The following is an 18,289-nucleotide window of genomic DNA, read 5'->3' as shown; positions in this document are numbered from 1 at the left end:
CCACCGCCACCCCCGGCTGCCTGCGGCGGGTGGAGATCCCCATAAGAGTCTGGGTGTGCCCTCCCTCACCCCGCTCTCGGCCCAGGACCTGGAGGCCGCAGTGCCCCCCACCCCCCCAGCGACACTGACGGTTCCTGCCCAGGCCCTCAGTGGCGTGAAGGTGGCCTTTACCTCCTCTCGCAGGCTGGGAGGGGGCACAGCCCGCGCAGCTGAGCCAGCTGCGGCAGTCGCCGCCGCCCTCCATTCATTAAAAAAAAAAAAAAAAGAGGCAACAACAACCTCCACCCCTCTTTGTAAAAGAAAGACGGCCCCTTAAGGAGCGAGAGCCAGCCCCAGCAATCACGGGTTAAGTCCTTTTCCGGCCCCCCATTCATAAAAAAAGGAGCGCGGCGCATGCGCACGCGGGGTCTCTTGTGCCCACCCATTCATAGAATTGCGGACGGTGCGCGTGCGCACTGGAGCGCCCTTCCCTCCCATTCATAAAAAAGCCATTTTCCCAGGCAGTGGTTGCAACATCGCCGCGGAGGCAGCGAGCGGAGCTGACAGCACAGAGCTGGCGCTGCGAAGCGCAGGGAGCCGTGCCGGTTCCTCCGGCCGGCGTCTGCGAGGACAGCAGCTGCTGACCCGCTCGGGTTCGGGGATTTACACAGACGTGGAGCGATGCTTGTGACTCTGCGGCTCCTCCAAGTAAGTCTCTGGCCGGTTTCGGAATCTGAAACTGCCCGGCTCTGAGCTGCGGAGTGTCTCCCCTTCGGGCTGGGGCAAGTGGTGCGCAAATTCTAGGCGCACCTCAGCGTTCCTTCCCTCTCCTTGCGCCTCCTTGAGTCTCTGTGGTGCACAGCAGCTCCCTGCCGCCCTCGGCCGGGCCGGCACCGCGCCGGGGATGTTCACAGCCGGGCAGAGCCGTTTCCGACCCCCGGGCATTGCCAAGCCGGGCTTCCCCGCCCTCTGCTACTCGGGAAGCCCCATGCGTGTCCCCGGAGTTTGCCTCTGATCTGGCCTCTTTCTTCCTTCTGCCGCCACCCGCCTCGGGCGCTGGAACGAGCGGGTCTGGGCTCGGCCGGGAGCCACCTCTTGGGTTCGGGGGCGCCCTTGTCCTGGGCGGCTCGCCCACCCGCTGGCTCTATGCCCACGGTGCCAGCTTTGCTGTAGATCTCTCCAGCCCGCCGCAGCGGCCTATGCTCGACGTAGATTTTTCTTTCCTCTTTGGAGCTGTGACGGGCTGGTTTCCTCCCCTTCTGCCTCTTCCTCGATGGTCAGAGCGTGACCAGCCGGCGACTAGGTATTTCTGCTCCCCCTCTTGGGCAAGGCGGTTTCTCGTCGTCTGACCTATGTTCTGCAACTGCCTTGCGGCTGCTTTTCCCTTTCCCGGCCTCTGCAGAGCCCGAGGCTCTCGGCTTCCCCGTGCCTTCCTATCACCGGGCACCGAGCTGTGCCAGGCCTTGAGGCCGCGCTGGGGCCGTGTTGGGGGCTGAAGGTGCGTTTACATAACGCCGGGCGTGTGGGAGCTGGAGGAAGAGGTTGCATGCGTAGGAGAGAGATAAGGCTCCCGCTTTCCCTCCTTGCTTCTTGGTGGTACCAGGCTTGACATCACCGAGGGGAGAGAAGGATAGAGATGGTACGTTCTGAAAATTCTGAATCGCCAAGGCCACGGGGGCAACGAGGAGGGCAAGGGTGGGTTTGACCGGCCGGGGCGGCTGGAGTTTGGCTCCATCACCGGGGCCAGGGCTGTGCCCAGTTCCCCCTCCATGAAGACGATCAAAAAGCATTTAGACAGTAGCTGCTCTTGTGCAAGAGGACGGTTTCTCAATTCTCTTTGATTGGGGGCTGGGGGCTGTGAGCAGAGGAGGTAAGAGAGGCGTCCTGAGGCGGAAAATGGTTGATCGGCTTGACGGGCTGAGGAATGGATGGGAGAGGCGAACTGGGCTGGAGGGGCTGGATCATGGCAAGATGGGCAAGCGACTGGCTGCCTCCTTCACCAGCTGCTAGATGGGCATCCATATTGCAGGCCTGGGCGAGGGCAGGAGGCAACCTTCTGGCGCAGAGAGGTTCCCTGGAGCCCGCCCCCCCCCGCCCCTGCCCCAGTAGGGGTCAGTACTAGAAGGAAAGGTGTGGATTTCCTGGGGTGCCCAGACTCAGCAGCAGCCCCCTCTTTCCTGTCTCTAAATCAGTGGCGTGATTCTCTCCAGCTTTGGGAGAGGCCCGACGCAGGTGGAGGCCAGAGAAGAACCTGCAGAGGGGCGGGAGCAAGCCCATATGTATCTGGTTAGCTGACCAACGCTCTGCAGCCTTTCTGACAAGGCTCTCAGGGATACAAAGCTGGAAGGTAAAGGCCCAGAGCCGTTGGGAAATGTGGGTTTATCAATCTCTTAATAGTCTGGGTCTGGCCCGAGGCCCTGCCCAATATTGCATTGGTGGATTTCACAATGTTTAGAGTTCTCTGGATCTTCACACAAATGGAGCATAAACATCTGAAATTTTCAGCTTTTTTTTTTTCTCTTAGCGTGGGGCAGACTGGGAGAGAGCACTAGACAGTTGGCTTCTCCATCCCTCTCTCTTCTCCCCACCCCCTCTACTTTCCAGAAGGGTGGGAAAGAAGTTGTGGAGATGTCCAGTGTGAAATCGCATTTCCTCTCTTTCCCAGCCCTTTGGACAGACCTTGCTTACCAGAAAGCCTCATGTTCAGCCTAACCTTGGTGAAGAGTGTACATACTGGCCAACTGAGCTGCGTGTCCAGTACAGGGTAGGGGACATTTTTGGTAGACTCCTGAAATCTTGATGGACAAATGTTGGTCAGCTGGGGTTATCTTCTTTTTAGATCTGAACTCAGGAGTCACTCCCCTTTTTGTTGGGTGCAAATGCCTCCTCCTTGGCCCTCCTGCCCATCCCTGGGGACCATTTCCAGATTACCCTCTGAAATGGCAATTTATTAAAGCTTTGGTTAGGGCTGATAAGAAGAGGCAACACACAGAATAGACAGATTTCAGGCTGAAACAGGGCAGAGGCTGGGGACGGGTGAGCTCTGGCGCTCGCAGATGTCATTGTTAGCATCCTTCCAGAAGAGGAGGGATCCTTCCAGAAGAGGAGGGATCCTTCCAGAAGAGGAGGGATCCTTCCAGAAGAGGAGGGATCCTTCCAGAAGAGGAGGGATCCTTCCAGAAGAGGAGGGATCCTTCCAGAAGAGGAGAGATGTGGTTCTTTGGAATTCTGCCCTCAGCCCAGTTCATACCTCTTTCCCCCCACTCTCGTAAACATTGAGTGTTCCGAGAGGTTTGGCTGACTTCCTTCGATAACAAATGAAGACAGTCTTTTGGTGCATAATCTGAAAGTCAGTGATTTATAACACCTCCCATTGTGGCCTCTGAGGTGTGTTAATCTAGGGTTTGGTACCTTGGGATCTCCTGTAGGGACTTCACTTCCAGTTCCTGATGCTGAAAAGTCCCTTGCTTGGTTTCAGCCTCCAGTTTTGGGTCCCCATAGCATTTTTCTTTCCTGGAGCCATCTTACAGCATAGGAGCAAGGCCTTGGTACCAAGGAGGCCTAGGAAGGATCCTCTCTTTCTCTGTATTAGGAGAAATTGTTTTTTTGACCTTGGAGAGAGTTGTAGGATCTAATCTAGTTCTGGATCCAAAGCCTGTCATTTGGCTACTATTCAGGTGGAGATTCCCTTAGACAACGTGAGGAAACATTTTTGCACCAACCTCTGGATGTGGGAGTACAGTTGAATAATTTGGGTTTGGGATGTAGACATGACAGGGTTATTAAGGAAAAAGAATGGCAAAAGTAGAGAAGGTTCCATCTGACAGCTAACCTGGAGCTCCCCTGACAAGTAACTCACTGGGATATATTTTTCATCTTTTGAAAGAGGCAGAGGAGAAAGTGAAGAGCAATAAATATACTGAAAGCTGTATTGCTCCTTCCAGACCAAGCTAGGGGCCAAGGCAACACAGATGAGTGGCTAGGCAAACTTGCTAAGCTTGGGTCTTGGTTTCCCCACCTGCAGAAAGCAAACTCCTCCCTCGGGGACCAGACCAGAAGAGCTGCTAGTGAGCATCCAGAGGACTTGGGGACCATGTTCTTTGTCATTATTCACAGAGCTTAGTAGGAGGGCCCGGTTTTAAGGGAGCCCCTTCCTGCTCAGATGGCATGGGGTGTTGCATGATGTAAGAGGCCGGGTATTCTTGGCTCTGGGGACCCTGGGGCCACCCTGCAGATCCGGACAGCTGACGAGGTTGGAGGATGTATCCGGGACATGTGGCTGGGCTTAAGAGGCTCCACCGTTCAGCTGTGATCTGTGATCACGATTGGTCTTTCCAAGGACAGGCCCTAGTCAATGGAGGAAGCTAGGGCACTGGGGAAGGGAGCACAGATGTGCTGAATCTAGCAGAGGAGGGAAGGGGCCGTTCTGGGGCAGGTGGCTCCTTTCCTTGCACAAAAGTGGTTTCCCTCATCTGGGAGTGTCTTTTTCTTTTCTGATTGGGAGAGGAGGGAGTGGTTTCCTCTCCTATCCCAAGGGTAGGCTGAAATCTATTGTAAGTTCCTTTCTTGGTGGAGAATGGTGAGATAAAATGATCTGGATGTCAGCTGGAGGCCCCTCCCCTGGGGTCTAGATTTCTGGTTCCACCCCAGACCTTGACTTGGGCCAATAGTTCCCGAACTTTCCCAGTGGGTCATAAGCTCATTCTAGTCCCATTCTTTCTGACTCTTGATTTTTAATTCCTCTTTAAGGGGATCTGGACAGGTGATAATTACGGGGTAATACAGTGAAGCATCAATTTGAAGCTGGTTAAAATAGCCCAAAGCCAAAGTACAGTGAGACCCTTGCCTGCTGATAAAACTTAGAACTCCTCTCACACTCATGCTTGCACAGGGGCCTGAGAGCTTAGCTGATGATTGTGAAAGAGAGAAGAGGGCTGGGAACTGATAACTGGTTGTGGGACCAGGTGATGAAAAGCAGCTGTTGCCTTTTGTGATGTCTAACAGATTATGGCCAGAGGTGAGGTTCCTTAGTGCTGGGGGGGTGGGCGGGGAGAAGGATTCTTTCTCAGACAAGTCTCGCTGCCTAAATGTTTTATTTTCCCACTGGGGCCATTCTCAGCTGAAATTGTCTTTCCTCCCTAGGGTGTGTAGGGAGGGGCAAGTCCCTGGTTTCCCCCACTCCCCCTACCCCATAGCTGCCAATAGTCTTTTTAAACCAATAAGTCATCATTTGGTTGTAGCTTAATTAACTAAACTGGGATGTTGTCACAAAGAACCAAGCAATAGTGGTGGGCGGGATCTCTGGCAGCCTAGAGACCTTTATTCTGAGTTGCTAAAGGGTTAAACAACCTTCACTTAAAGAACCTGCTGAGACTGAATGAGAGCAGTACAGAAACTGCCCATTCATTCAGAGCCTCTCTTGCCAGTTTGTCATTAGCTGACCTGTAGTTTTTAAAGTACAACTGTCAGGTTTTGTTCTTTTTAATGTTTCTCAAATCCGTAGGGTAAATCGGGGAGGGGAGGGGCAGGCGGGCAAGAATGAGAGTGAGAGAGAGAATTCAACTCAATTGTGTGAGCATTTACCATGCCTCTTAATTGTTTTCAGCCAGCCTGTATTGAGCGGTCTGCAGCCTGACTTCGAAGCCCCCTTCTCACAGGTACAAATGCAGTGTCAGACTGGCCAGCTCGGCTCAGACAGCCAAGCAGGAAGTAGAGGATTATATGCTCCAGGGTTTTCAATATCCTGGTGATTCAGTATTCTAGGACTCTTCTTCCTATTCTGGCTTCCTCTTACCCTGGCTCCTCCATCCCTTCCCCTACATATCCGGGGCCAGGAAGCCTTACCATTGGAGGTGCCCTGCAGACCCTTAAGTTCAACCTTACAGGTAGGGGAGGAGAGGGAATCCTCTCCTACCTCAAGATTTCCTTTTAGAACACACTTTGTAGTGAGAATCCTAGAAAGGTGAGGCCCATTCAACTTTAAAAAATTAAAAATGCAAAGCTGGGGGGGGTGGCAGGGAGTGACAAACTGGATGGCAAAGGAAATTGAATTGGGAATGAAAATAACTTGAGCTCTGAGCCTTCCTTTAATGACAGATTGCAAACCCTCAGCCTCAGCTCCCCACACTGAAAATTCCCCTAACTGGAGTCTAGTCTGATGTAAAGGTCCATCTGGCTCCATTTCCTTGCAGTTTGGGTTACTAGTCCCACACGGATGGCCTGATGAGATTCCCTGAGGGCTGGTGGCAGACTAGGGGTAGGGGGCTATCAAAGTGACTGGCAGTTTTATGCCTTTCTGTGAACACCCAGAGGTTATTGATGGCTTCTGCAAGTCATTGCCAGTTAGGGCTGTCTGGGTGAGGTTGCAGCCTCTGGAGTCACACTGTCTGGGTTCGAATTCTAGCCAGATGACTTGCTGGCTCTGTGAAACTTTGTGCTTCCATTTCTTCCTCTGCAAAATGGGTATTATCTCCAAGGTGATCGTGAGGATTAAATGAGGAAATCGTCAGTTTAGCACAGGGGCTGGCACCAAGAAATATTTCATAAATATTAGCCGCTTCCATAATAATAATAATTGTTAGAAGGTTTGTGTGGAGGTAAATGTTTCCTTCCCTACTGCTAACCGATAAGATCATCACCTAAACTTGATAGAGGTACTTCTCTGGCTAAGTGGAATGCTGGCTTTGTCTCTCTGTCCAGAGTTTTCCAAATTGGCCATCAGTCTCCTTCAAACAACCTAAATGAGGCAAAGCCTCATCTCCTATTTATGTTATAAATCTCTTCCTTCCTTGCAGAGGAAGCAGAAAGTACATATTAAACTGCACTTAAGTTCGTCAGTATTGCTTCAGACTAGAGGGTGGGTGTGTCCCAATGAGTACAGCAATTGATCTTCTAAACCAACTGAGGGTTGGATTTTTTTTTTTTTTTAAGACATCATTTAGCTGTGTTGAAGGGTTATCAAACAGGCAGCTCAGGAAGTTGTTTCTCTTTGCCAGACAAATTCAACAGAGGCCTTCCCAAAGGGGGGTCCTCCCCTAAGGGGCCAGTGAGGCCATGAGGCCTGAGAAGGTTTGAGTAGTTGAACTCTGAGCCAGCCGTTGGTTATTGCTGAGCTGGTGGCGGGAAGGAATCCTACATCAGGGCTATGGTGGGGAAGATACATTGTAAAATATGCCTACTGGAGCCATCTTGGTTGCTGCAGGTCCCAACAGAGCCGAGTCATCATAAGCCAAGCTCTTTCTTCCACTCTGGCCTCAACAGCAGGCCTAGATGTTGACAGCTGCCTCTGGAGGGAGATGGGAGCCTTTTAATGCCAACATCTGTATTGCCAGCAGTGGCTGCTCCAACCCTGATATTCGTGATGGGACTTTTCTATGAATTGAGGAATCTGCCCTTTGATTCCAGGGCCTCTTAAAATCCTGGAGAATTGAAATGCGGCTGTTTTAAAAGAACCCCAGTAATAGAATTGGGGAGAGGAGTGGGTAATCTGTTTGGAAAAGGGGAATATCTTTACTTTTCCCTCTTGGCAAGTCCCAGTCCTGGTCCTGAGGAAAAAGATCAACTATATGGGGGCAGTGCAGTCTTCGAAGTGCTGCTGGCATTATGTTGGCAGAGGCCCTAGTATTCCTGATTTGGGCTCCCGGAATACAGGAGTCACATTCTCTTTTTCCAAGGGTTACAGGTTCTGGCTGAGGCATCTCCTGCCTGGTACAGGTGAGTCTAGTCCTGTGCCTGTGCCAGCGTTTTCCATTTTTACACCTTGTCACACTTTTTCTCTAGGCAAAGTCCTCAGGGTTGGAAGCTGGGGCTACTAGGCCCTGATCTCTTGACCCCCAAATCCATTTATTCTGGGAGCAAGGCCTTGGAACCCTAATTCCTGGAATACGTTGGCAGGGCAGTTTCTGAACCAATTCCATTTTAGAATTTGTACTTCTAACAAGTTCCCTGCTGGGAATTTACATTTCTATCCCCCAGATACACTGAATCAGAATCTATGTTTTAACAAGATCCCCAGGTGATTCTTAAGTATAACTTCCTGGAAACTTGCTAGACATGCAAATTCTCAGCAGAGGTTCAAACCAGAACCAACAAGTTTAAAGCCCTAGAGCAGGTTGAGGTAGCATTCCCTAGAGTTCCTGCCCCATAGCCAGCATGATCCTGGGAAAAAACTCTTCTGTACAGATGCTTATTTGACAGTCCCCTTATCCAGCCCCATCATGGGGTCCCTCCCAGGGGAAGCTGCCTTGGCAAATGACTAATGACAGACCTGCCAAATACCTAAGCAAGCCAAACTCTGCCACAAGGACATCTCCTGTTCAAAGTGATGCTCTGGTTTCATCTGAAGGGAACCTGGGGCAGGCAGACTTTTTACAAGAGGGGAAAAACCCAGTGTGGGAAGAAATACCAGCATCTTTTAAGTAGATAGGGGCGTGGGAGCAAAGCCAATAGTTCATGCCCTGTGCGAATGGGAAATAACCAGTTGACTGAGCACTGAACTTTGTGGAAAAGACTGAATGCTTTTTTGCATTTAGCAGTTTAGATGAGAACCCTGTGCATAAACCTCCTTTCACCCCTTTGAGAGCTTTTCATCTACAGCTAGCTCTTTATTTCAGATAGGCCGGAAAGCAACTAAGGGGAAACTCTTCTTCCCCCCAAACTTAACTATTTCTGGTCAAACTATTATCTCCAAGCAGAGGGGAAAAATAATGCCAGGTTCTCCTGACTGCCCCTCCACCTTTCTTCTTCAGTCCTTACTATAGATACGTAAGTATGGATGAGTCACAGGGAGAGAAGTATCATTCTCCTGTGATTGGAATATTGGGATGGACCTGCTGTGTCCCCATTCTGGAGGGATATGGGGTTAACTGGAAGTGGCAACCTATCCACGTCCCCCTCTCAGCATCACCTTTGAGGCAAGATGAACATGACAGCAGCTGAGCAGGATCAGCTCTCCCAATTACAGCATATTTGCCTCTTGGAAAAGAATTTACTGTAACTCCACCCCATAACACATTAATCCAATGGTCTTTAAAAAACTTTCCCCACTATCCACTCCCTCCTCTGACCCCAGAACCCTCTGGGATTCTTAAGATTCAGGGTAGAATCTTCCCAGAGTCTAATCTTTCCCTTGGATTCCAAATCATGTCCCGTTGAGCAGAGGTCTTGGCCTTCTGCTTCTATTTCTTTAAATTGATCTCCAGTCGAATTCCGAATGTAAAGGTCAGCAGGCAAGGAAATGGCACTTCTAATAGAAAACAATGTGCACTTTCTAAATTTGAACCAAGCCGTTTCCGCTCTTTGATTTAAGTGACTTCCTGGGGTTCCGTGTCAGGCCCTGCAGTTGAATCTCTGGCCGGATTCCAATTTAAAATTGCACTCTCTCGGTGAAATTAGAAACTGATCCAGGGTTGGCTTAGCTATTCTAGTAAATAGCTTTTAGGCTGAATGTGCAGCTCAGCACTTGGAAATGGGTGATGTGAATACCCCTTGAGAGGATTTCCCATCCAAGTTGTCAGAAGCTCACCTGCCCAGGGGTGATTAGCCACTGGAGGTTGCCGCTATTAGAAGTGGTGGTAGTAAGTTAAGATCCCTGACCCGAGAGCATCAGGTGCAGCTCTTCCCTTCTCTTCTTATGTACATCTGAAATAAAGGCTTCTGTTTGTCCAGCTGATCAGCTCCATGGCACCCTCTGCACACAGTGCTCATTAACGCCAAGGAAATCTTAGCTGTTACTCTATACGGTGATGAATTGTTGACCCCTTGCCGTATGCCAGGCAATTTGGTGGGAACTTGACATCCATTTTCTCATTTCATCCTCACAGCCTGTTTTGCAGAAGACAAAACTGAGGCGTTGAGGTTAAAGAACACATTCAAGGCAACACTGCTAGGCGAAGGTGAGAATCTGAACTTCAGTCTAATTCTGGATCCTCTGTTGCTAACTATGAGCTATATATCGTAAAGAGTTTTTTTCACAGAGGAAAAAAGAGAATGGACTTCGACGGCTCAGGTTTGGGTCTGTGGTTTGGTTACTTACTAGTTTTAGTTTGTGTGCCTTTGGGCAAGTTATTGGTGAACAGTACTTTTTCTTAACTAGAAAAGGGAGGTAATTGTAGCTCTTTTTTAGGGTTATTGTGAAGAGTCAGCGACTTTACATATGGTGCTATATATTAAGTGCTTAATAAGTACTGTTTCTACCACTTATGGTTTTGTTGTTGTTAATCACCTAAGTCCTGGGGGATGCTTGAGAGTCCACTGAGGGAAATCTGCTTCTATTTCAGTTGGGCTCCCAAGGAGCTGATGGAAAGGTGCTGACAGGCTACGCATTGATAGCTGGAATCCATTCTCTTTTACTTTTTCCCCACCCCCCCAGGGCCCTTAGAAGCCTGTTTCTCCAGCAGTCCAGGACCTCCAGCCCCATGGAGCCTCCGATCCCACAGAGTGTCCCCTTGACTCCCAGTTCAGTCATGGTCCAGCCCCTCGACAGCCGAACGCCCCATGGCCGGCTCCAGCACCCGCTCACCATCCTGCCCATCGACCAGATGAAGACCAGCCACGTGGAGAACGACTACATAGACAACCCTGGCCTGGTGCCCCCTGCAGGCCCCAAGCGAAGCCGGGGCGGGGCCCCAGAGCCAGCCCCCACGCCCCCGCGCTGTGACCAGGATGTCACCCACCACTGGATTTCCTTCAGCGGGCGCCCTAGCTCCGTGAGCAGCAGCAGCAGCACGTCCTCGGATCAGCGGCTCTTAGACCACATGGCACCACCACCCGTGGCTGACCAGGCATCGCCGCGAGCTGTGCGCGTCCAGCCCAAAGCGGTCCACTGCAAGCCAATAGACCTCAAGGGCACTGCAGCCCCACCCGAGCTGGACAAGCACTTCTTGCTGTGTGAGGCCTGCGGGAAGTGTAAGTGCAAGGAGTGTGCGTCCCCCCAGACGTTACCCTCCTGCTGGGTCTGTAACCAGGAGTGCCTGTGCTCAGCCCAGACCCTGGTCAACTACGGCACTTGCATGTGCCTGGTGCAGGGCATCTTCTACCACTGCACCAACGAGGACGATGAGGGCTCTTGTGCCGATCACCCCTGCTCCTGCTCCCACTCAAACTGCTGCGCCCGCTGGTCCTTCATGGGCGCCCTCTCCCTGGTGCTGCCCTGCCTGCTCTGCTACCTGCCCGCCACCGGCTGTGTGAAGCTGGCCCAGCGAGGCTATGATCGCCTGCGCCGCCCCGGCTGCCGCTGCAAGCACACAAACAGCGTCATCTGCAAAGTGGCCACCACGGAAGCCAAGGCCAGCAGGTCTGACAAGCCTTTCTGACGCTTGGGTCGAAGTCCCAGCACTCCCCATGGTAACTTGGCTCCCTTCTGACACCTGAGAAGGCCGCGGCGGGGCCAGAGGCTTTAGCCTCCTGAGGCCGCCCTTGCTCTTCCACCCTACCCCCAGCTTCGGAAGAAACAAAAACCACCATTACTCACCCCTGATACCCCAAAAGGATACAGAAGCACTTTGGGTTTTTTTCAGGGTCCTGGAACTTTGTGTCAGAGGGTGGCAGGAGTGGGGTGTGGTTTGGGGGAGATTTTTTCTTTTTCAGAAGACCCAACACACACGTGGACACATAACCAGAAGCTGCAGCTGCTTGAATGCCTTCCCAGTCCCTCCTCCCTCCCTCTTTTCCATTCTCTTTGGCTCCATAGTTGCTGGCTGACTAGGAGGAACCTGAAACCCAGTGGCCAGGATACCTTGGAGGAAGACCTTTGAAGCCTTGACTTCTATCCCTTTTCCTCCTCCTCGTCCCACCCCAGTTTGCCCCCGACATCTCGGGGGAAGGTGTAGCTCACCGTAGCGGTCCCTGATGTATGTTCGTACTTGGAAGCCCATGGAGGACTGCCGCGAATCCACGCCTCGCTCCTCCCTCCACCTCCCTGGAGCCATGGGATGGATTTAGGAGCCACTCGGCCGTGCACTTCTCCCTCCAGCTTCATCACTAACTCTCGAGGGTGTTCCACTCCTAACACCATCCTTCAGTTCTTACCGAGTCGCAGACTCACCTGCCCACTACACGTCCTGAGTTCTCTCTGCCCCAGATCTTTCCAGGAACTTTGTTGGTAGAGAAGGCCAGGGCGGCAAACTTGAGACCAAATATCATTTTGCCAATGAGTCTGAGGCTGTGGTCTCTGGATCCAGTCATTATGTTTTTATAGAATAATTAAACCAGATGCTAACGATGTTTTAAAAAAATAATAATAGAAAACACTTGCTTCCTTTTGGGCCACCCCCAGGAAGGGCTGATTTCAAAATCTGGGGGACGAGCAACCTCAAGGAACATCACTTCCCTCCCCACCAAGAAGAGGATTTTATCAGCAAGGAAGAGAGGCAGCACCTCCCATTGGCAGAATGACAGCTGAGCCGAGCTGGGTTTGGGTTTCTCCTCTTCTGATTCTGCTGCTTGCTCTCATAGCCTTTTGTGTATAGTGATGTGTCTGTACCTTTAATGTAAATAGAGAAGTGATGACAGAAGAGTCTATTTTAGTGTTAGGAAGCCCCAGTGGGGGAGTCAGAAGAGTGCGAGTCGGGAAAAGATTCTCCGGGTGCTTCCGGGGTTAAGCCCTGCTTCTGTGCGTGGGCACACCACCCCCTGGCAGTCCCCAAAGACGTAGCAACCCTTTTTCTCAAGGTGCTAAAGGACTCAGAAAGTGCAGCACGGCCGGTGGGTAGGTACTTGTTGCATGCAAAGAGCTGTCGTGTGTCTGGTCCTTCTTCCCCAGCTGTTGTGTGGGTTTTTGTTTCGTGTGGTATTTTGTTCTCCCCTCTAATAAGAGAAAATAGCCTGGGTCAGAAGAGCTACCCCAGGCGAAATGGGAAGCATATTAGGCAGGGCATTTGTAATATTTAAAGTGTGTTCTGTAGGGACAGAACTGCCTCCAGGAAGGCAGCAAGGAGGCAGGTAGCTGTAATTGGCATGCACCCAATGCTTCTCAAGGACTTTTTTTTTTTCTTCTTGAAGAGTAGTAGTAACATCTTATTTAGAATAAGTTAACTGTAACCATAGGTATTTATTGATTGGAGGAAGGGAGGGAGGGTCTTATTATTTTAGGCTTTATTTATGTAACATTTGCTAGCTTGTAAAAGGCAAATATGAAAAACTGCATCTGCATTTTCTAAGGCTGATTCATATAGCTACCCTTGCCATAGTCATGATGGATGGAGAAATGGATGTTCTTGCACAATTATACCAGAGAGAATGGTAGAGAGAAAAACGCATTCAGCCAACCACTTATTATACTAATTGAATGTATCAGATGTGTACTGAAGGGATCTGAGATGTCCTCAGAATAGGTATGCAGAGATTAGCCCAAACACGATTAGCAAACACGTGTGCTCTCTCAGCAAGGCCCCCAAGCTTTCCCAGAAACACTCAGCTCAGATCACCCCATGGGAAACTAGACCCGATGGCAACTGCACTTTGTAATCTTGGCGGTCTACATGCCCATTCTGTGGAGAATTGATCTACATAAGCTGTGTATGTGTGCGCGCACACATCCTACACAAACCTCTACACACACTTAACCCCCCACCAACCCTCTACCTATGTAAACCCTGTTTCCTAGCAAAGGGCCTCCTGACTTGTGTACATAGTTGTAAACACGAATTTTTCTGGATTTTGGTTTGCCTTTTTTTTTCTATTTTTGTCCCCCTCTGTTTTCGCTTGTTATTTTTGGTTTGTGTTTAACCCGCTAGATGGATGTCTGCAGAACTCCCCAACAGTCCACCTCAATGTCCCATGTGTTCAGTGGTAAAGGGAAGGAGGAGTGAAGACTCTGGCTCTCCCAGCTCTGTTGAGTAGCAGTCCCTCAGCATGTATTTTTGGCTCTTGGTCAAAATGAAAGGAAAAACTGGCTTGCCCACGGACCTCCGGGCCAATGAAGGGCCCCCAAGGGATCAAGCACTCAGAAACATGGCACATTTCTGTGACTGGTTGTGGTTCCTGTCACCAACAGCTTACTTGGCTGGATTATGCCTCGTCTTCACTTTTTTTGAAAAGTGTCACCTGGTTTCCACTTCTTTTCCACCTGGTGTGGATGGTGGTTCTGCCAGAACCTGGGGTCCACAAGCCTGTGTCCAGGCTACTTGTGTGGGCCCTTAGCTGCCCACCCTGGGTGTTAGGATAGAGAAGCCCTTCCACATAAATGTTGGGGTGCAACCAAGGCTTCTCAGTATGTGGCTGGAAGAGGGTGAAGACCAATCTCTGCTGCTCACACAGGCCCCTTTCCAGCCAGCAGAGATGGGGGATCTTCACCGGATACACCTGGTTCTCACAGGGCCTTAGAATCTCATCAGTCCCCATTGAACAGTCAAGTGAGGCCTGGGTAGACAACTTGTCCAAGGTTGCACAGTATGGAAAGTTTTGATCTAGACCAGAACCAGATGACTCCACTAGAAGCTTCGCGTTCTCCTCCCATGCTGCCCCGTAGATGTCTGATGGGTGTGTAGGCAGCACGACCTAGCACTGTACAATCCACTTGGGCAATCCCACAAGCTGTACCGGCCTTTTGCTTCCTGCCTTTGGTAAGCATTACCACACCTTCTGCTTACTGTGACAGTCAATGACAAATCTTGTGTTGCCATCTTTTGCTGTGAGTAACTGCGTGCAGTGTCTTATCTTGCTTTTTCTTCTCACTGCCCCTACAGTTTGGTTTCATGTTTCAAACAAAAGCCGTTCAAGGCCCCGACCCCAGTATAGTCCTACTTTTATTTTTCCCATCACTGTAGCCCCTTCTCACCCCACAACAAAAGTTACCACAGAAGGTTTTCTTTGTATAGAATATTTATTTTGAAGCTCTATTTTAATAGTATTTATTTTAGAAAGTCTACTATTGTAAGAGTTCTTCTGTTTGTGAAGAAAAAAACAAGTTAAAAACTGAATGTACTGATCTAGAAAATATATATAAATATATATTGTTAAATATACACAGGATGGCTGTTTCTCGTGTCTTTGTGTCTGTTCACGCCCCTAATGTCCTCACCTAGCAAGGCCTCAAGTTTGTCGAACAACACCCGACCACCACACCAGATGGAAGTGCACTAAAGAAAAACCCAAAGCCATTATTTTAGTATTCATTCTGACCTCCTCTCAAGCTCTGGTCAAGGACAAAGGGGCAGGGAGAGAAGGGCTTCCTGGGCTGGGACACAGTCCCTTATCCTTCTAGGATCATTGGAGGAAAGCTTCACTTCACCATGCAGCCGAATACTGCCCAAACCAAAAAAACCAAACCCATTTCCATTGAGTCAATTCCGACTCTTAGCAATCCTAGAGGACAGGGTAGAACTGCCCCATAGAGTTTCTAAGTAGTGCCTGGTGGATTCCAACACTTGACCTTTTGGTTAGCAGCCGTAGCACTTAACCACTATGCCAGCAGGATTTCCTGTATATGCCAGATGCTGCTAAATCCTCCCTAGCAAGCCTTTCCCTAGGCTGGGTTGTATTGCTGTATTGTTATAGATGGACGACAAATCTCTAAAAGTGGGAATTGGAGGAGGTAAGAAAGGGTAATCTGATCTATTGAGTTTGCCAGAACTCTGCAGCTCCTTTCCCTTTATGTCCTGACTCCCCCAAAAGAGATTTTTGTGCACATGCACATATATGCTTCAAGGGGAAGGCAAACAAAAGCCCTTGGCAATTCTTTCCACTTGACTGGTGGACGTTGCATGAAACTAGTAACTTTGACTTAAAGCCTCCCATCCACTTGACTTGCTTTGGCCTTCTAATGCACCCTCCATCTGCTTCCCCTACCTGTACCCCAATGTACTCTAACTTACAGAGACCTAGCCACTTTGTTTATAGAGCTGTGGAACCCTTTTCCATTAACTTTATTTTGAAGGTTTAAAGACATATGCCTCTTATTCTTTTCTGAAAGAGAAAATAATTACATTGTTTTTCTGTTGATACCAATGAGTAGGAGAAGAGAGACCAGCAAGATAAAGAGAGGGAGCCCTGGGCCTGCTTGATTTCTCTGGCCTTTTCCAATCTTTTGTCAAACCTTGGGTTCCTCTTAAAGACATCCAAATACATTCCAAGGATCCCGTGGTCACTGCCCAAGAAGGCACAAAGGGTTTTCTTCCTCAATGTGGTCTTGTCTGCTCCAGAACTTTTGGAATAAAGATCACCAGGTCACTTGGCCTGCCCCATCCCTGCACAATGCACAAAGGTTGATTAGCACTCTGAAGGCTCCCTTTGTTGACAAGGTGAGTAACTGGCCCTTGGGGATGGTTTTCCTTATAATCTGATCAGTCCCCCAATTAGTGTATACCAGGCTTTGATTCAGTCCTGTGTTTCCTGATGGGGACAGAAGTGTGGGTGAGGACATGAGACTGGCCTGCCACTGGCTTTCTTTTGTTTCTAGTGTTTGGGATTGGAAAGCAAACCCGTACAGAAAAGGTTTTGAATGCCTAAGTAGTTCTCACCTGCCCAGATGCTCTTGGGAGCTGAACGTGTACTTGTTTAAAAAAATTTTTTTGTGTGTGTGGAAATCAGAAAATGTTTCACATGTGCCTGCCTTGTTCTACTTGACTGCCCCTGTTCCTCTTAGTTCCCAGTTATGAAATGGTTTTGGGGTAATAATAATGGCTATCATTTATTGAGTGGTTTATTTTTGCCAAGTACTACAACTGGAGCCCTTGTAGCATAGTGGTTAAGAGCTTGGCTGCTAACCAAAAAGTCGGCAGTTCGAATCCATCAGCCACTCCTTGGAAACCCTATGGGGTAGTTTCACTCTGTCCTATAGGGTCGCCATGAATCAGAATCGACTCATGGTACTTAACAACAAGCATATATTGTCTTTTCTAACAATCCTACGAGGTAGATACCATTGTTTCCCTCCGACAGCTGCAGAAATGGGCTCAGAGCATTTGTCATACACTCAGTCAGTGATGGAGGGGCCGGGGGGCGGGGATGGACAAATTTAAGGATTTGGTAATTCAGTTTGGGGAAGAAACACAGGACTAGATAAAAGCTTCCCCAATGATCAAATTTAAAAATAAGGGGAAAGAACCAGGACTTCCACTTTCTGCACACCCATAATCCCTCAACCCCTACCTGGGCACCAAGCCTGTTGCTCATCCTACAGATAACAAGTGGTCTGTGGGGGGCCTGCTCTAGGATACCCCAGGGCAGCCTTGTCATCTGGTCAGGCCCCAGCCCACTCCTGTAGCTCCCAGCCAGCCTCTTCAGCTGAACATGCAACTTGAAATTAGCTCAACTTTTCAAAATACTTTTGTGAACTAATCAAATGAACACGGGGAGACAGCTCCGTGCTGGAGGTGTGTGCCAGATGAAAGTGGAGAGGACATTTTTAAGAGCCTAAAGTTTATTTCATCGGAACTTTAATAAAACAATATGTCCATGGCCTGGGGCAGGTATAATTTTCATAATTTATGGGTCTCAGACAGGAAGAGAGCTTGGGGTTTTATTGTGTTTTGCACGATAAATGGCATTCCAATTGTCTACATGATGTTCTTTAAGGACTCTTGTCTGGCAGGAACACAGGCCTTCTGGAGCCCACCTGGGCCTCCAGGCCTGAGGCAAGGGATAATTATGAATACATCTGTATCTGTTAAGCAGGAGATGATTGAAAAACTTCCCTCGTTTCCTTCTGTCATTAGGAGACACTTCCTATGCTGACACCTATATTAACATTTAACTGTTGCAAGATTTGGGGCCCTACCTGTTACTGACCTCACCCATCTTCTCTCTTCCACCCTGAGCCCTTTCTTTCCCATACCTGAGAAGACTCAGGTAAACTCCTGGCTGAGTCCCCTGCCATTGGGTGTGGCTAATGTAGGAGTGTCTTGTGACTATTCACAAGGCAAGATAATGGGAGCTCCAGACGGTGTTCTAATTGCTAACATCAATATTTGAAATACCTACAGTGTTACCACTTCTACACCTTGAGATCACCATGTGTGGAAATTTACTCAACAGCAATGGGTATCATTTATTGAATGCAGATACTGCATTATCATTTGCAATGTTGACAACGATCAAATTAGGTTGACATAATCACCTTCATTTTAGAGATGAGAAAACTGAAGATCAGAGAGGTAAAGTCACTTGCCCAAGGCCACACAGCTGATAAATGGTGGACCTGAGATTTTAACCCAGAGAACCTGCCTCCAAAGCCTGTGCCCTGCACACTCAGGTGCTAGTCTAACTTTCAGACCCAATCCAAGTACCATATCTTCTGGGATGTTTTTCTTATGTCCCCCAGAAAGAGGTTCCCTTCCCACTTGTGCTCCTGTAGAAGTGGTACAGATTTCTA

The 18,289-nt window shown here is 49.5% G+C and overlaps 1 protein-coding gene across 2 annotated transcripts; it reads left to right on the top strand.

The window, feature by feature from the left end:
• Positions 1–513: 513 nt before the first annotated feature.
• SPRY4 (sprouty RTK signaling antagonist 4) lies at positions 514–16,247 on the top strand. Of its 2 annotated transcripts, XM_010591435.3 has the most exons (3): positions 514–687; positions 9,801–9,872; positions 10,349–16,247. In XM_010591435.3, exon 3 carries the CDS (start codon positions 10,395–10,397, stop codon positions 11,289–11,291), a length of 897 nt encoding a protein of 298 aa, XP_010589737.1. In that variant the 5' UTR covers positions 514–687; positions 9,801–9,872; positions 10,349–10,394; the 3' UTR covers positions 11,292–16,247. The 2 variants fall into 2 exon arrangements, with proteins under 2 accessions (XP_010589737.1, XP_010589744.1); XM_010591442.3 differs by lacking the exon at positions 9,801–9,872.
• Positions 16,248–18,289: the final 2,042 nt, after the last annotated feature.

This window comes from Loxodonta africana, chromosome 2 (assembly GCF_030014295.1).
Source record: "Loxodonta africana isolate mLoxAfr1 chromosome 2, mLoxAfr1.hap2, whole genome shotgun sequence".
Lineage (NCBI taxonomy): Eukaryota > Metazoa > Chordata > Mammalia > Proboscidea > Elephantidae > Loxodonta > Loxodonta africana.
Note: the sequence above shows the minus strand (reverse complement) of the source record. Positions and strands in the feature narration are given on the sequence as shown.